The sequence below is a fragment of the Hypanus sabinus genome, chromosome 24, assembly GCF_030144855.1.
Source record: "Hypanus sabinus isolate sHypSab1 chromosome 24, sHypSab1.hap1, whole genome shotgun sequence".
Classification (NCBI taxonomy): Eukaryota; Metazoa; Chordata; class Chondrichthyes; order Myliobatiformes; family Dasyatidae; genus Hypanus; species Hypanus sabinus.
This window is the reverse complement of record NC_082729.1, coordinates 19049665-19072246: the sequence shown is the minus strand read 5'-3', so window position 1 is coordinate 19072246 and position 22582 is coordinate 19049665. Positions and strand designations below refer to the sequence as shown.

The 22582-nt window shown below is 45.9% G+C and overlaps 1 protein-coding gene across 1 annotated transcript in view; it reads left to right on the top strand.

Moving 5' to 3' along the window:
- LOC132380549 (uncharacterized) overlaps positions 1-22582 on the top strand; it is a 28916-nt gene that overhangs the window by 3753 nt on the left and 2581 nt on the right. Inside the window, exons 2-9 of the mRNA XM_059949447.1 lie at positions 2669-2848; positions 4691-4788; positions 5459-5569; positions 10183-10213; positions 11205-11231; positions 19568-19594; positions 20228-20309; positions 20405-20557. Of these exons, the coding sequence (XP_059805430.1) occupies positions 2773-2848; positions 4691-4788; positions 5459-5569; positions 10183-10213; positions 11205-11231; positions 19568-19594; positions 20228-20309; positions 20405-20557 (605 nt within the window). The 5' untranslated portion in view covers positions 2669-2772. The remainder of the gene's footprint in view (positions 1-2668; positions 2849-4690; positions 4789-5458; positions 5570-10182; positions 10214-11204; positions 11232-19567; positions 19595-20227; positions 20310-20404; positions 20558-22582) is intronic.

The following is a 22582-nucleotide window of genomic DNA, read 5'->3' as shown; positions in this document are numbered from 1 at the left end:
GTGCCTACGTGACGTTCTTGCCATTCATCCCTCCCCACTGATCTCCCTCCTGGCACTCATCCTTGCAAGTGGAACAAGTGCTAGACCTGCCCCTACACCTGCTCCCTCACTACCGTTCATGGATTCAAGCAGTCCTTCCCGACGAGGCGACACTTCACCTGTAGACTGTTGGGGTAATCTACTGTATCAGGTGCTCCTGGTGTGACCATCCACTGTACCAGGTGCTTCTGTGTATCAGTGAGAGTCAATGTAGAATGGGAGAAGGCTTTGCGAGCACCTACCCTCATCCATCAGAAAAACTGAGATCTCCAGTGGCCACCCATTTTAATTCCACTTCCCATTCCCATTCCGACATCTCAATCCATGGACTCTACTGTCAAGATGAGGCCACAGTCAGGTTGGATGAGCAACACTTTGTATTCCGTCTGTGTAGCCTGCAACCTGACGGTATGAACATCAATTTCTTGAGCTTCCAGTAAAGTCCCCCCCCTCTCCTTCACCATTCCCCATTCTCATTTCCCTCTCTCATCTTATCTCCTTACCTGCCTATCACCACCCTCTGGTGCTCCTCCCCCTTCCCTTTCTCCATGACCTTTGGATTCCCCCTCTCCAGCCTCTTTCACCAGTCGACTTTCCGGCTCATTACTTCATCCCTATCATTCTCCCCCCCTCGGTTTCACCTACCACCTACTCCCTTGGATTCCTTCCTCCCCTGCCTGGCCTGCAGTATTTTGTGTGTGTGCTTAGATCGAGCACCTGCAGATTTTTTAAAATCACAAAATGAGTAAATCTGCTGATGCTGAAATTGAAACAGCACACACAAAATCTGGCGGAGCGCAGCAGGCCGGGCAGCATCTATAGGAGGAAGTACAGTCGACTTTTTGGCCCGAGACCTTCGTCAGGATTAACTGAAAGAAGAGGTAGTAAGAGATTTGAAAGTGGGTGGGGGATGGGGAGATCCGAAATGATAGGAGAAGACAGGAGGGGAGAGATGAAGCTAAGAGCTGGAAAGGTGATTGGCAAAAGGGACACAGAGCTGGAGAAGGGAAAAGATCATGGGACAGGAGGCCTCGGGAGAAAGAAAGGGGGAGGGAATCACCAGAGGAAGATGGAGAGCAGGCAAGGAGTGATTGTGAGATGGACAGAGAGAGAAAAAAAGGGAAAATCAATAAATAATTAAATAAATCAGGGATGGGTTAAGAAGGGGAGGAGGGAAATTAACAGAAGTTAGAGAAATCGATGTTCATGCCATCAGGTCGAAGGCTACCAGGCGGAATATCAGGTGTTGTTCCTCCAACATGAGTGTGGCTTCATCTTGACAGTAGAAGAGGCCATGACTGACATATCAGAATGGGAATGGGACATGGAATTAAAATGTGTGGCCACTGGGAGATCCTGCTTTCTCTGGTGATAGAGCGTAGGTGTTCAGCGAAACGCTCTCCCAGTCTGCGTCAGGTGTCACCAATATACAGAAAGCTGCACCAGGAGCACCAGACACAGAATATCACACCAGCTAACTCACAGGTGAGTTGTCACCACACCTGGAAGGACTGTCTGGGGCCCTGAATGGTGGAGAGGGAGGAAGTGTAATGGCAGGTGTAGCACTTATTCCGCTTACAAGGATAAGTGCCAGGAGGGAGATTGGTGGGAGGGGATGGGGGGGTGGTGGACGAATGGACAAGGGAGTTGCATACGGAGCGATCCCTGTGGAAAGCAGAAAGAGTGGGGGGGGGGGAAGATACGCTTGGTAGTGGGATCCCGTTGGAGGTGGCGGAAGTAATACCCGGAGGCTGGTGGGGTGGTAGGTGTGGACAAGGGGAACCCTATCCTGAGTGGGGTGGTGGGAGGATGGTGTGAGGGCAAATGTGCGGGAAATGGCAGAGATGCGTTTGAGAGCAGATTTGATGGTGGAGGGTGGGACGCCCCTTTCTTTAAAAAAGGAAGACATCTCCTTCGTCCTGCAATGAAAAGCCTCACCCTGAGAGCAGATGTGGTGGAGATGGAGGAATTGTGAGAAGGGGATAGCATTTTTGCAAGAGACAGGGTGGGAAGAGGAATAGTCCAGGTAGCTGTGACAGTCCGTAGGCTGATAGTAGACATCAGTAGATAAGCTGTCTCCAGAGATAGAGACAGAAAGATCAAGAAAGTGGAGGGGGCTATTGGAAATGGACCAGGTAAATTTGAGGGCAGGGTGAAAGTTGGAGGCAAAGCCAATGAAGTCAACGAGCTCAGCATGCATGCAGTCGTCGATGTAGCGGAGGATAAGTGGGGCACGGATACCCGTAAAAGCCGACAAAAAGGCAGGCAGAGCTGGGACCCGCAGCTACACCCTCAGTTTGGAGGAAGTGGGAGGAGCCAAATGAGAAATTATTAAGAGTTATTAATTAGCAAGCCCCCAACCTGATGGCATGATCTCCATCTTCCTCTGGTGATCCCTTCCCCTTTTCGCTCTCCCCAGGCCTCCTGTCCCCTGATCCTCTCCCTGCTCTAGCTCGATATCCCTTTTGCCGTTCAACTTTCCAGCTCTCAGCCTCACCCCTCCCCCTCCTGTCTTCTCCTGTCATTTCGGATCTCCCCCTCCCACTTTCAAATCTCTTACGATCTCTTCTCTCGGATAATCCTGATAAAGGGTCTCGGCCCGTAACGCCGACTGTCCTCCTTCTTATAGATGCTGCCTGGCCGGCTGCGTTCCGCCAGAATTTTGTGTGTTATTGCATCATCTTGTAGCACAACACAACGCGGAAGTCTTCATTCATAGGAACACACAGTAATATGGAGATCTCTCGGCGTTTGCTTGTGATTTTACAACTAATTTTCGTCTGGCTATACACTCCGGTGTTTGTTGAAGGTGAGGAGCTGCCGCCGGTGGGGGGTGGATCCGGACCCTTCCCAAGTGAGCACACGACCCCCTCCAGCCGCCCTTATTCCCGTGTGCCGGGGGATGTCCCGGTCCGAGCTAGACCTCGGCTGTATGAAAGGCTCTTTTTTTTTTTGGGAGGTCGGTGGGGGAAAGAGAAGGGGTAGGGTTTCGAGTTTTGGATGAAGGATCTCTTCCCCGCCCGCTGTCTTTAGAGGCCTTCAGATACTGTATTGCAACATAATTTAGTCAAGGCTGCGCCGCATTCGATCAAGGCTGATTTATTAAGTTCCGTTTCCGTTCTCCCGCGCGGTTCGCGTTGCCGATTAATCAAGAACCTGTCAGCTTTCATATCAAGGGCACACGTCGGAAAATGTGTCCATTCGTAAATCGGATGGCGGTGGTGGAGAAGCTGTTTCTAAAACGTTGAGTATGTTGTCCTAAGGTACTTGTACCTCCTCCTTGATGAGAGGAGATGAAATGCTCGAGGAACTGAGCGGGATCCTGATGAGGGGTCTCGGCCTGGCCTAAAACGTCAACTCTGAATTCCTTTCCATCTGAACTGTTGAGCTACTCCGGCATTTTATGTGCGTAACTCTTGATAATACCGACGGAAGAGTATGGTTTACTGACACTGAGTGAGTGATCATGCCCTCTTCTCATCACTCCCATAGGGCAAGGGCTACGGGAGCCTTGGGTCCCACACGACCAGGTTCAGAAACAGTTATTTCTCCACAACTAGTAGTCTCCTGAACTGGAGTGGATAACTTCATTCACTACGACTCTGAACCTATCCTATGACCTACTGACTCACTTTCAAAGGCTCTTTACAATTCTCGTTCTCAGTATTATTTTCATTATTGCTTCCCTTGTTTTTGCACATTGGTTGTTTGTCAGCTTTTGGCTGTTTATGCATAGTTTTTCATCCATTTCTATTGTATTTCTTTTTTTTCTTCTATGAATGTAAGAAAAGTTATACATATATTGATCACAAATGTACTTTGTACTTTAAATAGACTGGACGGGTGGGGAGGGGTGTGTGTGTGTGTGTGTGTGTGTGTGTTATTCTATCCATTTCTCTATCCAGATGATTGACTGAACTGTACTCCAATGGATATTAGGTGACTTGGAATTTTTTTTTGTAACCATCTCCTGACGTGCTTTTTAATAACCTTTTTACGGAGTTGCTTACAGTGTTCTTTTGTCTTTATGATGTACTTTTTGCCAAGATACTGCCCCACCAGCAATTGGACCTTCCAGATACAGGTGTATTTTTACTACAATCAAATGAAACACCTTGACTGCACACAGTGATCTCTATTTAACTAATTATGTATCTTCTAAAATCGACTGGCTGCGCCAGTGATGCTTTGCTGTGTCATATTAAGGGGGGGGGGGGTTGAATACTTATGCAATCAATTGTTTTGTGTTTCATATTTGCATTACATTTAGATCACTTTGTCTAGATCTGTTTTCACTTTGACACGAGTCTTTTTCTGTTGATCAATGTCAAAAGAGTCAAATTAAATCCACTGTGATTCAATGTTGTAAAACAATAAATCACGAAAATTTCTATTAGTGCTGAATACTGTTTACAGGCACTGAACCCTGGATTAGACCCCATCCTGTGGGGTACCCATGAGAGTGACACAACCGGGAACAGAGCCTGGGCCATTCTTGATTTACCCACTACCTGACAGGAGAAGACTAGATGGATTGAATGGTCTATTTCTCCTATTTCACAAACTCTGAGACCGCCCGCTCAGCACTGGGGTTTGTATTGTGTGCTGGATATTCAGCGGTGATTAATTTGTATGTGTTCTTTTTTCACAGATGTCATCACAGTGAAAAATGTAACTTATTCATCAAATTGCTGGTTGGATTTCAAACGTTACAATATTTCCTGTAGCCATATAGATATTTCCATTAATGTAAGTATCCTTCAGAACCGGTGGGCACTGAGGGTGGTGGGTGACGGTGTGAATCTTTCAGATCACTGCGTCCATCTCGGGTGACGCTCTTAGGAAGGATTAGACTGTGCTGGGTACACTTGAATCACAGCACCTCAGCAGACCCTTCTCCGCCAAATGGTCTATACTCAGAAAGCCTGAAGAGTCTTGGCCTTAACGAGGAGGCATACGGGAGCGAGATGGATCCGCTGTTGAATGTGTTGCAGCAGCCACTTTGCATTCCATGTCAGTAAGACCAAAGAATTGACTGTGGTCTTGCCTAGAGAGATGGTCCCATCTGCCTACGATTAACCCATTGCCCTGTAAACCTCGCCTATCCATGAAGTTGTCTAGATGGCTTTTAAATGGGTTAGATGGGTGGGTTGCTGGGCAGTGTGGCTTGTTGGGCCAGAAAGGACTGTTCTGCACTGCAGCTCTAAATAAGTAAATCAAGTTCCCCATCCTACACTACACAGGATAGGGTAGATGGTCAAAGTGTTTGTCCCGATGGTGTCATGAGGGAACGTTCAGAGCATGTTGGGCGCGAGAGCGGTGTATACAAGAAAGAGGGCAGAGTTGATGTTGTTGAGAACTGTTGTTCCCTTCTCCTCCCCACAACCCTGATTCCCTTCCCGGGTCTTCACTCCTACAGGAGACAGTAGTTGCTGATGCCGACCACTTTATTCAGCCCATAACCAAACTCAATAGGTCTGAGGGATTCAAGGTGGCTGGCTGCCAAACCACATCGGTGAGATGTTACAAGGTGAGAATCACAGCAATCCAAGCTCCATCTCCCTCTAGCTTCATTTCTCGCCATAATTTTGCCTCTCTCCCTTTCTTTTTCACCCCTTTCTTGCCCTGACCTCCCTCTCTACCACCCGTCCATCCCCTCTGCTTCTGTAACCCCCACCTAATCCCACTCCACCCCCTCGCCATCCGACCCCCTGCCCCATCCCTTCATTTTCTTCAACAGTTTAACCAGGGCACGACTGCGCAAGCGCGTGTAAGTCAGACCGTGAGGCAGCGGGAGTATTTAAAGAGAACAGTTAGACTGAGCGGGTGACAGAGTAGCGGGTGACGAAGTAGTGGGAGACAGAGTAGGAAGGCTTTGTCTCGTGAACCTTTGGCGAGCCGAGGCTGAGGACGAGCTTCACTCCAAGTGAGGTAAGGTCGGGTAAGTTCCTTTAAAAGGAGAAAGTTTCAAAAGGTGACGCAAGTATTGGGTAGGTCATGGCAGCTGAGATCGGCCCCGTGGTTTGTTCATCCTGCAGCATGTGGGAAATCAGGGATACTTCCAGTGTCCCTGACGACTATGTGTGCAAGAAGTGTGTCCAGCTACAACTTCTGGCAGACCGCATTGAGCGTCTGGAGCTGCGATTGGATTCATACTGGAGCATCCGCGATGCTGAGAAAGTCATGAATAGCACATTCAGTGAGTTGGCCACACCGCAGGTAAAGGCTACACAGGCGGAAAGGGAAGGGGTGGCCACTAGACAGCGTAGCAGTAGGCAGGTAGTGCAGGAATCCCCTGAGGTCATCTCCCTCCTAAACAGATATACTGTTTTGGATACTGTTGGGGGAGATGTCTCATCAGGGAAAGGCAGCACCAGCCGAGTTCATGGCACCATGGGTGGCTCTGCAGCATAGGAGGGAAGGAAAAGGCATGGGAGAGCTATAGTGATAGGGGATTCGATTGTAAGGGGAACAGATAGGTGTTTCTGCGGCCGCAAACGAGACTCCAGGATGGTATGTTGCCTCCCTGGTGCAAGGGTCAAGGATGTCTCTGAGCGGCTGCAGGACATTCTGGAATGGGAGGATGAACAGCCAGTGGTTGTGGGGCACATAGGTACCAACGATATAGGTGAAAAACGAGATGAGGTCCTACAAGGTGAATTTAGGGAGTTAGGTGATAAACTAAAAAGGACCACAAAGGTAATAATCTCTGGATTACTACCAGTGCCACATGCTAGTCAGAGTAGAAATAGGAGGATATATCAGATAAATACGTGGCTTGAAAAATGGTGCAAGGGGGAGGGATTCAAATTTCTGGGGCATTGGAACCAGTTCTGGGGGAGGTGGGACCAGTATAAACAGGATGGTCTGCACCTGGGCTGGACTGGAACCAATGTCCTAGGGGGAGCGTTTGCTACTGCTAATGTGGCAGGGGGATGGGAACAAGTGTAGAGAGACAGAGGGGTGTAAAATGAGGGTAGAAGCAAAAAGTAGTAAGGTGAGAAGTAAAAGTGGCAGGCAGGCAAATCCAGGGCAAAAAGCAAAAAGGGCCACTTTTCAACATAATTGTATAAGGGCTAAGTGTTGTAAAAACAAGCCTGAAGGTTTGTGTGTCAATGCGAGGAGCATTCGTAACAAGGTGGATGAGTTGAATGTGCAGATAGTTATTAATGAATATGATATAGTTGGGATCACAGAGACATGGCTCCAGGGTGACCAAGGATGGGAGCTCAACATCCAGGGATATTCAATATTCAGGAGGGATAGACTGGAAAGAAAAGGAGGTGAGGTAGCATTGCTGGTTAGAGAGGAGATTAACGCAATAGAAAGGAAGGACATTAGCCTGGAGGATGTGGAATCGATATGGGTAGAGCTGCAAAACACTAAGGGGCAGAAAACGCTGGTGGGAGTTGTGTACAGGCCACCTAACAATAGTAGTGAGGTTGGGGATGGCATTAAACAGGAAATTAGAAATGCGTGCAATAAAGGAACAGTAGTTATAATGGGTGACTTCAATCTACATATAGATTGGGTGAACCAAATTGGTAAGGGTGCTGAGGAAGAGGATTTCTTGGAACGTATGCCGGATGGGTTTTCTGAACCAACATGTCGAGGATCCCACTAGAGAGCAGGCCATTCTAGATTGGGTATTGAGCAATGAGGAAGGGTTAGTTAGCAATCTTGTCGTGCGAGGCCCCTTGGGTAAGAGTGACCATAATATGGTGGAATTCTTCATTAAGATGGAGAGTGACATAGTTAATTCAGGAACAAAGGTTCTGAACTTAAAGAAGGGTAACTTTGAAGGTATGAGACATGAATTAGCTAAGATAGACTGGCAAATGATACTTAAAGGGTTGACGGTGGATATGCAATGGCAAGCATTTAACGATCGCATGGATGAACTACAACAATTGTTCATCTCAGTTTGGCAAAAGAATAAACCAGGGAAGGTAGTGCACCTGTGGCTGACAAGGGAAATTAGGGATAGTATCAAGTCCAAAGAAGAAACATATAAATTAGCACAAAAAAAAGCAGCACACCTGAGGACTGGGAGAAATTCAGAGACCAGCAGAGGAGGACAAAGGGCTTAACTAGGAAAGGGAAAAAAGATTATGAGAGAAAGCTGGCAGGGAACATAAAAACTGACTGTAAAAGCTTTTATAGATATGTGAAAAGAAAAAGATTGGTCAAGACAAATGTAGGTCCTTTACAGTCAGAAACAGGTGAATTGATCATAGGGAACAAGGACATGGCAGACCAATTGAATAACTGCTTTGGTTCTGTCTTCACTAAGGAGGACATAAATAATCTTCCGGAAATAGTAGAGGACTGAGGGTCTAGTGAGATGGAGGAACTGAGGGAAACACATATTAGTAGGGAAGTGGTGTTAGGTAAATTGAAGGGATTAAAGGCAGATAAATCCCCAGGGCCAGATGGTCTGCATCCCAGAGTGCTTAAGGAAGTAGCCCAAGAAATAGTGGATGCATTAGTGATAATTTTTCAAAACTCTTTAGATTCTGGATTAGTTCCTGAGGATTGGAGGGTGGCTAATGTAACCCCACTTTTTAAAAAAGGAGGAAGAGAAAACCGGGGAATTATAGACCGGTTAGTCTGACATTGGTGGTGGGGAAAATGCTAGAGTCGGTTATCAAAGATGTGATAACAGCACATTTGGAAAGAGGTGAAATCATCGGACAAAGTCAGCATGGATTTGTGAAAGGAAAATCATGTATGACGAATCTTATAGAATTTTTTGAAGATATAACTAGTAGAGTGGATAGGGGAGAGCCAGTGGATGTGGTATATTTAGATTTTCAAAAGGCTTTTGACAAGGTCCCACACAGGAGATTAGTGTGCAAACTTAAAGCACACGGTATTGGGGGTATGGTATTGATGTGGATTGAGAATTGGTTGGCAGACAAGAAGCAAAGAATGGGAGTAAACAGGACCTTTTCAGAATGGCAGGCAGTGACTAGTGGGGTACTGCAAGGCTCAGTGCTGGGACCCCAGTTTACAATATATATTAATGATTTAGACGAGGGAATTAAATGCAGCATCTCCAGATTTGCGGATGACACGAAGCTGGGTGGCAGTGTTAACTGTGAGGAGGATGCTAAGAGGATGCAGGGTGACTTGGATAGATTAGGTGAGTGAGCAAATTCATGGCAGATGCAATTCAATGTGGAAAAATGTGAGGTTATCCACATTGGTTGAAAGAACAGGAAAACAGATTATTATCTGAACGGTGGCCGATTAGGAAAAGGGGAGATGCAATGAGACCTGGGTGTCATTGTACACCAGTCATTGAAGGTGGGCATGCAGTACAGCAGGCGGTGAAAAAGGCAAATGGTAAGTTGACATTCATAGCAAAAGGATTTGAGTACAGGAACAGGGAGGTTCTACTGCAGTTGTACAAGGCCTTGGTGAGACCGCACCTAGAGTATTGTGTGCAGTTTTGGTCCCCTAATCTGAGAAAAGACATTCTTGCCATAGAGGGAGTACAAAGACGGTTCAACAGATTGATTCCTGGGATGGCAGGACTTTCATATGAAGAAAGATTGGATCGACTAGGCTTATACTCACTGAAATTTGGAAGACTGAGGGGGGATCTTATTGAAACGTATAAAATCCTAAAGGGATTGGACAGGCTAGATGCAGGAAGATTGTTTCCGATGTTGGGGAAGTCTAGAACGAGGGGTCACAGTTTAAGGATAAAGGGGAAGCCTTTTAGGAGCGAGATGAGGAAAAACTTCTTCACACAGAGAGTGGTGAATCTGTGGAATTCTCTGCCACAGGAAACAGTTCAGGCCGGTTCATTGGCTATATTTAAGAGGAAGATAGATATGGCCCTTGTGGCTAAAGGGATCAGGGGGTATGGAGAGAAAGCAGGTACAGGGTTCTGAGTTGGATGATCAGCCATGATCATACTGAATGGCGGTGCAGGCTCAAAGGGCTGAATGGCCTACTCCTGCTCCTATTTTCTATGTTTCTATGTTTCGGCGTCTGCTACCCCGACCCTCTGGCATTCAGCTGTAACACACTACTGCGACTCTACAACCCCTTCCTTCCCAATGTGCTGTCTTGAGCAGTTGTACCAACTCACATGTGAGTGATCCCTGCCACTCTCTCCCCTTTCTTTTACAGGATGGCGTAGAGACGCATTATAAAGCTCAAGGTCAGTCTGGTCTTCCTGTATTGCAATCAACATTTAATCACTGACAGATAGCAGACAGCACATAGAACACAAATTACCCACAGATTACACTGGGATCATGGGAAAATTAGCTTATTATTATCCCAGGTACCCAGGTTCAGTGAAGATCTTGTCTTGCACACTGTTCTTACAGATCAGATCATTACACAGTGAATTGAGATAGAGCAAGGGAAAACAAGAACAGAATGCAGAATAAAGTGTTACAGTTACAGAGAAAGTGCAGTGCAGGCAGACAACAAGGTGTAACATCATACAACATAGATTGTAAGGGCACGAGCTCAATTTCATACACTAGAGATCTATTTAATAGTCTGATAGCAGTGGGGTAGAAGCGGTTCTTGGGCCTGGTGGGGTGTGCTTTCAGGCTTTTGTATCTTCTGCTTGATGGGAGGGAGAAGAGAGAATATATGGGGTGGGTGGGGTCATTGATTCTGCAGGCTGCTTTACTGAGGCAGTGAGAACTGTACACTTGGGGGGTGGGGGTAGATTTAACAGGGAGGTAGAGAGGATGGGGAAGTGAGGTCCATGGGGCTTTGGCCCTGACATGAACCCGCATCTTGCGGCAGGTCACATGAGGCGGTATAAAATGCAGGGACATGCTTTGAGCAGCAGAGTCTTGTAATGTCCGGAGGGTGTCCGGTGGAGGGGAGGGGAGCGAGAGTAGGAGGGAGGAAAAGGGAGTCGATGGGGAAGGGTGAAATGCAGGGACTGAGTGTGACTGTGTGACGGAGGGAGGGAGTAGGGATGGGGGATGGAGGGAAGGAGTGGGACAGAAAGGTACAGAGGGAGTTGGGGAGAGTGGTGGAACGGAGGGAAGGGGGTGGAGGGGAGAGGGATGGATGGAGGGGTGTGGATGGAGAATGAGTGAGGTGATGGGTGGCGATCAGGAGTGGGGAGAGAGGGATGGAGGTTGGATCTGCCCCACTGATGTTATGGTTGCTGCTTTTCCCAGGGACGGAGGATGCCAAAAGTAATAAAGGTGAGTGGATCGCCTAGGGTGACCCTCCATTGTCCCTCATTCCTCTCCCCTGCCCCCTCCCTCACTCCACTCATGTTCACTCTTTCCCCTCCATCATCCCAACCTTCCCTGCATGATCACTCCCTCCCTCTAATACTCACTTGCTCCCTACCCTTTCCCTCATCTCTCATCCCTTCCTTTATTCCTCACCCCTCCCATGTTCCTCCCTTGCTTCCACTGTTTGTAGCCTGTAATCATTGGTATGGTTATTATTGTCATGTATTCCGAGATACAGTGAAAATCTTGCAACTGTTCATACAGATGAGATCATTACACAGTGCATTGGGGTAGAATAAGGGAAAACAATAAATGCAGAATAAATTGTAACAGTTATAGTGCAGTGCAGGCAGACAATAAACAGGACCATAACAGGATGGATTACGAGGTGAAGGGTCCATCTTGACATCCTAGGACACTGTTCAATAATCTGATAGCAGCCAGGTAGAAGCTGTTCCTGAGCCTAGTGGTAGGTGCTTTCAGCCTTTCTTGTACCTGAGGGAGAGGGGAGAGGAGACAATGTCAGGGTGGGTGTAATAGTGGGAAGGGGATAGGAGGGAGAGGGATGGGGTGTGTACAGAGATGGAGGGAAGAGGGGTAAAATGTAGATGGAAGGGAATTTGATCTCAGTGCCCTGTGCACTGGTACAGTGAAGCTCCAATACAATGAAAGTCTAGCTTGCAGCAGCATCACTGGCAATGTAGATTTAGGCAACACACAGGCAACAAAGACACAAATCAGGGACCAGTTCCGGCTCAGATGGTGGTGGTGAAGCTGAGCGACACCTGGCTGGTGGCCGAGGAAGCAGGGAAAACAACTAAATTCTTTGTTTGCCAGAAAAAGTGTGATTAACAATCATCGCAAGCAATAGAATGTAAACTCCCTTTGGAGTCGCAGGCAACTCATGGTGGCAGCCATCACCGAGAGCGATTTAACCATATAACAATTACAACACAGAAACAGGCCATTTCAGCCCTTCTAGTCCGTGCCGAACACTTACTCTCACCTAGTCCCACCGGCCTGCACAGCCCATAACCCTCCATTCCTTTCCTGTACATATACCTATCCATTTTTTAAAAAAATGACAATATCGAACCTGCCTCTACCACTTCTACTGGAAGCTCGTTCCACACAGCTACCACTCTCTGAGTAAAGAAGTTCCCCCTCGTGTTACCCCTAAACTTTTGCCCCCTAACTCTCAACTCATGTCCTCTTGTTTGAATCTCCCCTTTTCTCAATTGAAAAAGCTTATCCATGTCAACTCTATCTTTCCCCCTCATAATTTTAATACCTCTATCGTCCCCCCTCAACCTTCTACGCTCCAAAGAATAAAGATCTAACTTGTTCAACCTTTCTCTGTAACTTAGGTGTTGAAACCCAGGTAACATTCTAGTAAATCTCCTCTCTACTCTCTCTATTTTGTTGACATCTTTCCTACAATTCGGTGATCAGAACTATACACAATACTTCAAATTTGGCCTCACCAATGCCTTGTAAAATTTTAGCATTATATCCCAACTCCTATACTCAATGCTCTGATTTATAAAGGCCAGCATACCAAAAGCTTTCTTCACCACCCTATCCACATGAGATTCCACCTTCAGGGAACTATACACCATTATTCCTAGATCACTCTGTTCTACTGCATTCTTCAATTCCATGTATGTCCTATTTTGATTAATCTTACCAATCACCTCACACTTAAAAGCATTAAACTCCATCTGCCATCTTTCAGCCCACTCCTAACTGACCTAAATCCCTCTGAAAGCTTTGAAACCCTACTTCAATATCCACAATGCCACCTATCTTAGTATAATCTGCATACTTACTAATCCAATTTACCACCCCATCATCCAGATCATTAATGTATATGACAAACAACATTGGACCCAGTACAGATCCCTGAGGCACACCACTAGTCCCCGGCCTCCAACCTGACAAACAGTTATCCACCACTACCCTCTGGCATCTCCCATCCAGCCACTGTCGAATCCATTTTACTACTTCAATATTAATACCTAACGATTGAACCTTCCTAACTAACCTTCCATGTGGAACCTTGTCAAAGGCCTTACTGAAGTCCATATAGACAACATCCAGTGCTTTACCCTCGTCAACTTTCCTAGTAACCTGTTCAAAAAATTCAGTAAGATTTGTCAAACATGACCTTCCACGCACAAATCCATGTTGACTTTTCTTAATCAGACCCTGTCTATACAGATAATTATATACACCATCTCTAAGAATACTTTCCATTACTTTACCCACCACTGATGTCAAACTTACAGGCCGATAATTGCTAGGTTTACTCTTAAAACCCCTTTCAAACAATGGAACCACATGAGCAATATGCCAATCCTCCAGCACCATCCCCGTTTCTAATGACATTTGAAATATTTCTGTCAGAGCCCCTGCTATTTCTACACTAACTTCCCTCAAGGTCCTTGGGAATCCTGTCAGGACCCGGAGACTTATCCACTTTTATATTCTTTAAAAGTGCCAGTACTTTCTTTTCTTCAATCATAATTTCCATAACTACCCTACTTGTTTCCCTTACCTTACACAATTCAATATTCTTCTCTTAAGTGAATACCGAAGAAAAGAAATTCTTCAAAATCTCCCCCATCTCGTTTGGCTCCACACATAGCTGTCCACTCTGATTCTCTAAGGGACCAATTTTATCCCTCACTATCCTTTCGCTACTAATATAACTGTAGAAACCCTTTGGATTTATTTTCACCTTACTTGCCAAAGCAACCTCATATCTTCTTTTAGCTCTTCTAACTTCTTTCTTAAGGTTCTTTTGTTAAAAATTTTTTAATTAGTTTTTCAAAACATTTTACAAATTAAAAACCCCAAATCCCAATGAGGAACATTAAAACAGTGCAAAATTAAGCATACAATAACAATATGCTACAAAGGAAGAGAATTTAACAAAAAAAAAGCACCTAAATTAAAGACAAGTAAGCTTAGTGTCCTCCCCAAGCCCCACAACACAAGAAAAAACAACAGCAACTCCAGACCAACCACAGCACAATATAGAGAGTATAGGTCAGGACAGCCAAACTCCCAGACTGTGAATACACTCAGCAACAGAGGATAATAATGCCTTCTACCAGAAAAAAAAGGAGCTGAAAGCAAGGGACCGAAAAGAAAAAAAAACCCTAGTCTAGAGGAAGGTTATGAAAGTACTCGATAAAAGGTCCCCAGACCTTATGGAACTTTAGATCCGAATTGAGAACTGAATAATGAATTTTTTCGAGGTCCAAACAGGCCATGATGTCGTTAAGCCATTGAGTGGGTGGGGCAACATCTCTCCATCTGAGGAGGATCAAGCGTCTAGCCAGGAGAGAGGCAAAAGATAATATTCGGCATTTGGTCGGACCCAGACATAAATCTGTCTCGCCCCAAAATCTGAACAGAGCAATTAAGGGGTTTGGTTCTAGGTGCTGATTCAGAATACACGATAACGTAGTGAAGACATCTTTTCAGAATTTCTCCAAGCTAGGACAGAACCAGTACATATGGATGAGAGAGGCCACGCCCCTCTTGCATTTATCACAGAGTGGACTAACGCTAGGGTACAATCGAGATAGTTTAGATTTAGACATCTGGGCTCTATGAACAATCTTAAACTGTAAGAGGCAGTGGCGAGCACAAAGGGAGGTTGAGTTAACCGATTTGAGAACTGAATCCCAGCTCTCCTCAGATAAGGAGATATTTAAATCCTGCTCCCAGGCCATTTTGATTTTATCCATGGGGGCCCGTCGTAAGGCTGCTAGTTTATCTCGGATAATTGATATTAAGCCTTTACCTAGTGGATTCATGGAAAGAAATAGGTCCATAGCATTTTTTGCAGGAACTTCAGGAAAGTTAGGAATTAAAGGTACAATAAAGTGTCGGATTTGGAGATATCTGAAAAAATGAGCATTGGGCAGATTGAACTTAACAGAGAGCTGCTGAAAAGAAGAGAAGCGATTATCAATGAAAAGATCTTCAAAATGTCTAATGCCCTTCCTATACCAAACCTGGAATGCTGAATCGTATGTAGTAGGTAAAAAAAGGTGATTATGAGCAACAGGGCTGGAAACGGAAAACCCCTGGAAACCATAGCATTTCCTGATCTGAGCCCATATACGCAAAGTGTGTCTAACAAGAGGATTAGCTATTGATCTGGGCAGGCTACTAGGGAATGCAGAGCCAAGAAGTGCAGAGATAGGTAATTCTTTAGTGGAGCTCAGCTCCATCGCCACCCAGTTAGGGCACTCGGGTTGGCCATGGAAGAAAGACCAGAAGGTAGCACAACGTATATTAGCTGCCCAATAATATAAACGAAAGTTAGGTAAAGCCATGCCACCCTCTTTTTTAGATTTTTGGAGATGGATTTTATTAATTCTAGAGCGAAGATTCTTTTTATGTTCTTTATATTCCTCGTGCACCTCATATACTCATGCTGCCTATATTTATTGTAGATATCACTCTTTTTCCAAACCAAGTTTCCAATATCTCTTGAAAAGAATGGCTCTCTCAGACTTTTAACCTTTCCTTTCAACCTAACAGGAACATAAAGATTCTGTACCCTCAAAATTTCACCTTTAAATGACCTCCATTTCTCTATTACATCCTTCCCTTAAAACAAATTGTCCCAATCCACTCCTTCTAAATGCTTTCACAGCTCTTCAAAGTTAGCCTTTCTCCAATCAAAAATCTCAGCCCTGGGTCCAGTCCTATCCTTCTCCATAATTATATTGAAACTAATGGTGGTGTGATCACTGGACCCGTGATACCTCCGTCACCTGACCTATCTCATTTCCTAACAGGAGATCCAACACTGCCCCTTCTCTAGTTGGTATCTCTATATATTGCTGTAAAAAAACTATCCTGCACACATTTTACAAACTCCAAACCATCCAGCCCTTTTACAGAATGGGCTTCCCAGTCTATGTGTGGAAAATTAAAATCTCCCACAATCACAACCTTGTGCTTACTATAAATATCTGCTATCTCCTTACAAATTTGCTCCTCGAATTCTCGCTCCCCATTAGGTGGTCTATAATACACCCCTATAAGTGTTACTACACCTTTCCCATTCCTCAATTCCGCCCAAGTAGCCTCCCTTGACGAACCCTCTAATCTGTCCTGCCAAAGCACCGCTGTAATATTTTCTCTGACAAGCAATGCAACACCTCCCCCTCTTGCCCCTCTGATTCTAGCACACCTGAAGCAATGAAATCCAGGAATATTTAGTTGCCAATCACACCCCTCCTGCAACCATGTTTCACTAATAGCTACAACATCATATTTCCAGGTATCAATCCAAGCTCTAAGCTCATTCACCTTTCTTACGATGCTCCTAGCATTAAAATAAATGCATTTAAGAAATTCTCTACCTCTTACTCTCTGTTTATCCCTAAGGGTGCAAACAACTTTACTATCTTCTTTTTCTTCCTTCTCCCCTGCATCTTCGGTCTGAGCGCTTCCCTTCTCTATCACCTGCCTATCCTCCCTCACACACTGTCTACAAGCTTTCTCAATTTATGAACTAACCTCCTCTCTCCTAGTCTCTTCAATTTGATTCCCACCCACCAACCATTCTAGTTTAAAGTCTCCCCAGTAGCCTTAGCAAATCTCTCCGCCAGAATATTGGTCCTCTTAGGATTCAAGTGCAACCCTTTCTTTTTGTACAGGTCACACCTGCCCCAAAAGAGGTCCCAATGATCCAGAAACTTGAATCCCTGCCCCCTGCTCCAATCCCTGAGCCACGCATTTATCCTCCACCTCACTCCATTCCTACTCTCACTGTCACATGGCACAGGCAGTAATCCCGAGATTATTACCTTTGTGGTCCTTCTTCTCAACTCCCTTCCTAACTCCCTATATTCTCCTTTTAGGACCTCTTCCCTTTTCCTACCTATGTCATTGGTACCAATATGTACCACGACCTCTGGCTCTTCACCCTCGCACTTCAGGATATCTTGGACGCGATCAGAAACATCCCGGACCCTGGCACCAGGGAGGCAAACTACCATCCGGGTCTCCTGACTGTCCACAGAATCGCCTATCTGACCCCCTGACTATCGAGTCCCCTATTACTACTGACTTCCTCTTCCTTTCCCTACCCTTCTGAGCTATTGGGCCAGACTCTGTGCCGGAGGCACGGCCACTGTTGCTTCTGCCAGGTAGGCTGTACCCCCCCAGATGTACTCAAACAGAAGTACTTATTGTGAAGGGGTACAGCCACTGGGGTACTGTCTAGTACCTGACGCTTCCCTTTCCCTCTCCTAACCGCGACCTACTTGTCTGCCTCCCGTGGTCCTGGTGTGACCACCTGCCTGTAACTCCTATCGACTCCTCACTCTCCCTGACTGCAGCTCCAGTTCCCTAATATGGTCCCTTAGAGCTGCAGCTCGGAGCACCTGGAGCAGATATGGACGTCCGGGAGACTAGGAGACTCCAAGACCTCCCACATCTGACACTGAGAACAATAAGCTGCCCTCACACTCATAATTCCCCCTTTCCTCAAATACAGGAAAAACTGAAAACCAAACCTACCTTGCCTCGCCCGTTTCTGCCTAAGCCAATTGAGCCAAAGCCCTTAAGCCTTCACTCCGCTGCCCGCTGTATAAGACTGTGTTCCTTTTAAATCTTCTGCGCTTCACTGCCTGACGTCACATGCCTGCGCAGTCCGGCCTCTCTTAACCCTGATGAGAAAAAAAATCAAAATGGCTCCCGCAGCTCTCCCGTTCCGATTCTCAGAATTCCTTCTTCAATTTAAACCCGAATCAGGATTTCTGTCCTTTTAAATCTTCCGTGCTTCACTGCCCGATGTCACACGACTGTGCAGTCCCGCCTCTCTTAACCCTGATGAGAAAAAGAATCAAAATGGCTCCCGCAGCTCTCCCATTCCGATTCTCAGTCTTCCTTCTCCAAACTTAAGTGCCATAAAGGTTGTGGAGAAGCCACATTGAGGTGGCAGGGTCTGGGCCCTGGAGCTAATTGAGATGACTGAGCCCAATGTTTGGACATCGATCTAGGCGCTGTGCCAGACTGTCAGGATGTTGGGGCCCAAGGCAAGGTACAGGTTGGTTCAGATATTGCTGTAGACATTTACTCGGCTCTGCACTGAATGATGCATCTCCGACTCTCTTTGTGGATTTCAGTTCAGAACACTATTTTCTTGTGGCTGTCGTTTGCATGATTTGTTTGTTCTTTTCTCTGCACATTGAGTGACAGTTCAAAATCTGAATAGTTGAAGGGCAGTAGCTGTTCGTGAACCTGTGGGACTTAAGGCTTCTCCCTGATGGTAGGTGTGAGAAGATGGCATGGCCCGGATGGTGGGTGATCTACATGGCACGGTAGTGTAGTGGTTAGCGCAACGCTTTACGGTACCAGCAACCTGGGTTCAATTCCTGCTGCTGCCTATAAGGAGTTTGCACATTCTCCCTGTGACCACGTGGGCTTTGTCTGGGTGCTCTGGTTTCCTCCCACAGTCCAAGGACCTTCCGGTTGGTAGGTTAATTGGTCATCAACTGTCCCATAACTGGGCTAGGATTAAATTGAGGGTTGCTGAATGGCACGTATCAAAGGACCAAAAGGGCCTGTTCTGTGCTGTATCTCAATAAATAATTAAGTCAATAAACAGTTTGCACTACGGGTGGGGAATTTCTTTTTGTTCTAATTGGGTTCTTTCTTGTAAAAATTGTGGACAATTTGTATTTAACCATGTAAGATTCTGCAGAGGCTGGAAATTTTAAGCAATATGCATGAAATACTGGAGGAACTCAGCAAGACAACGTTTTAGGAACAGCTTCTTTCCCTCCACCGTCAGATTTCTGAATGGGCAAAGAACCCATGAGCACCACCTCTCTTTTTGCACTACTTATTTAATTTGATTGTTACAGCAAATTATAGTTTTAAAATTATTTATTACACTGTACTGCTGTCACAAGTAACCAGGTTTCTTGGCATGTGCCAGTAAAATGAAACCTGATTCTGGTTTTCAAAGCTTGGTGATTGGGTTTGTGTCCATTGTTTCAGAACCACATTGTTAAAGGGAAGTAGCTGTTGCTGAGCCTGGTGCCGTGTGACCTCAGGTTTCTGTACCTCCTCCCTCGATGGGATGTGTGAGAAGACGGCACTTCATAAGGGACAGATGCGGGGGCCACAGACAGTGATGTGGAGGCCGCAACTAATTTAGGGCGTGCTGGAGGGAAGTAGGGAAGAGTTGGGGAGGGAGGGGTTGAAGTAAAGAGAGACTGGAGATACCCCACTAATGGTCATTTCATTGTTTTTGCTTGCAGTGAAGGAAGAAGGTGGAGACGGCACTGGTGAGTGATCCTCGTCCTTCAATCTCTGCCTGCCTCTGTCATCCCTTGCTCTCTCATCCAGCACTCCCCGACTCATTAGTCACTACTTCCTCCCTCCGTTTCTCATCTCTGGCCTGACCCACCTTCATCTGTTCTCTTTCCATTTCTGCATCATCACTCACTTACACCAACCCTCATTCCTCATTTTCCCCCTCCCTTATTGCTCCCTCACCCCCTCTAATCATCCCACTGACATGTCACCCCTTTCTCCACAACCTTCCTCGCTAACTTGTGGCACCCGTCTGTCCCCCTTGCACTTCCCCTCTCTCAACATTTCCCTTGCCCCCACTCTCTCTCCCTCAACTACCCCTAATTTGTCTGTCGTACCGTCCCTCTTAACACCTGTCTTGCCCCCGTCTGTCTTTTCATCGCCGCCCCATCTGTCCCTCGCACCATCCCTCTTTTCAGATATTCCATGCTCCCTCCTTCCCTCGGACCAACCCTCTCTCCACACCTCCCTTGCCTCCTCCATCTCTCCCGCAACCCCTCTTCACACCTCTCTCACCTCCTGTGCCCCTCTCATGCGCTATCCTTCAGTCCCTCCCTTGGGACAGGGGGCAGTGAAACGAATGTGACTGACCTTGTTTCCTGCAGGAGATTGGAAAATCTGGGTAGCTGTGGCCGTCCCGGTATTTCTATTCCTGGTATGTTCGATCCTGGGACTTATTTACTGCAGGTAAGTAACAACCTCTCCCTTTGGCCCCCACCCACACTTAGCTGTTGCACTCCTTGGACATCCAGTGCCTGACTGTCTCTCTCCCTCTCCCACAGGAAAGCACATTGCCAGAATAAACACCATTTGCCCTTCTACTGTGTATCCCGAATGAAGGACCCCATCGAAGACCCTGCTGCAACAAGGAGCCTTTGTGAATCCCAGGACACCCTGCAGTTGGAGCAGCCGACGGGCAGGACACCTAATCCCAGGTAGGTCTGCTGAACAATTTACCCCCTGCTGCATCCCCCTTCCCCACCCCCACGACCCCAGTTCAAGAAGCATCACTTTGATCTCTGTCCACCAGCCCTCTCCCTCTCTCACCCCAACTGTCTCCATCTCCCTCCATCACCCCGCCCCCCCCCCCACCGGCTCACTGACCACACTCCACCCCTGCCTGGCTCATGCTAACAACAGTAAATAATTACTAAGTTGGTTTATTATTGTCACACTTACAAATTTGCAGTGAAAAACTTTCTTTTAAATGCTGTCCATACAGATCTGATCAATACACAGTGCATTAAGGTAAGCAGGGTAAAAAATAACAGAATGCAGGACAATGTGTTACAGTTACAGAGAAAGTGCGGTGTAGGCAGACTACAAGGGCCTTGGCGAGGTAGATTGGGAGGTCAAGAGTCCATCTTGTCGTACTAGGGGACTGTTCGATACCTGATGGCAGCGGAGTAGAAGCTGTCCAAAGTCCTGGTGGTACATGTTTTCATGCTTTTGTATCTTCTGCCGGAAGGACGGCATCCGGAGTGGGAGGAGGTCCTTGATCAGTTTGTCTACATTTTGACATCGGCACAATAGAAGCTGTCCTTGAGCCTGCTGGTCTGTGCTTTCAGGCTTCTGTATCTTCTGCCTGATGGGAGAGTGGCGAAGAAAGAATGTCCAGGGAGAGTGGGATCTTTGTTTGGGCAGGCAAGAAGTGCGGACACAGACCATGGAGGGGAGGCTGCTTTGCATGACGTGCTGAACTCTGTCCACAACTGTCTGCAGTTCTTTTGCAGTCACAGGTAGAGCAGTTGCTCTACCAAGCCATAATAGGATGCTTCCTGTGGTGCATGCCATCTGTACCAATCATTACATTGCAACAGTGGACTACGGGAACAGCACAGCAAATTGCAGAATAAAGGGTTACAATTAAAGAGGAAGTGCAGTGCAGACAGACAATAAGGTGCAAGGGCAACAATGAAGTAGATGGTGAGGTCAAAGCCACATACTCACAGTCCATTCAATAGTCTTATAACAGCTCAGTAAAAGCTTTCCTCGAGCCTGACTTGTAATATAACTTCCTGACCCTTCGACTCAGTGCCTTGACAAATTAAGGCAAGCATGCCATATGCCTTCTCATCCCATCCCCCTTCAAAGTGTGTGGCCTCTCTGTGTTAAAATCTACTGAACACATTCCAAAAATCTCAATACAGTGAATTCCAGTTAATTGGGACACATTGGGACCAGTACTTTTTGGCGCAACTAAACGGCTGCCACATTCAGTTGCAGTTTCACGGAAATAGTTAAAAAATGTATAAAAAAGATAAACTAACAGATTTTGTATTTAAATGAAATACAGAACAAGTTACTACTTCTACAGTACTATAAAACTATTAGTTCCTAATAACAATCAACAGAGGACTTCATCTCCATTGCGTTCTTTTGACTGTGAATGAGCAAATTCAGGACAGACACTGAGTGCAGATTGTGGACTGCCTTCATGTGATGATATCAGTGATTGCATATACCAAATTTTCATTTCAAAGGTTCAGTGGTTCAAAGGTCCAATTTAATGTCAGAGAAATCTATCAAAGCCCTGTTGGCAGCTGATGGAGTAACATCATCTTAGATTGCTTCTACCCTACTTACTTTATTGTCTCCTACCAGTTTTTGTTTTGAAACATTATAATATTTTAATTTTGCTCTACTATGGGTGGGAAAAAAACAAAAGTAAGAGAAACAGAAGATGAATCTCCAGTCACTTTAGATTCAATCAGCAACTTCCTTAAACAGTAAAAATCAGAATTTTCTGAGGTGTTTCAACAACTTAATGGCAAATTGGATACAACCCAACAAACTTTAACTGAACCTGAGAATTGAATCCAGGAAAATACTGCAAAACTGGCGACACTTGAAGAGGATGTTGAAGATACAATTAAACTCTACAAAGAGTTATCCTTATCCAATGAAAAATGATGAAAAGGATTATCAGTCTAGAAAATAGAAACAGGAGAAATAATTTG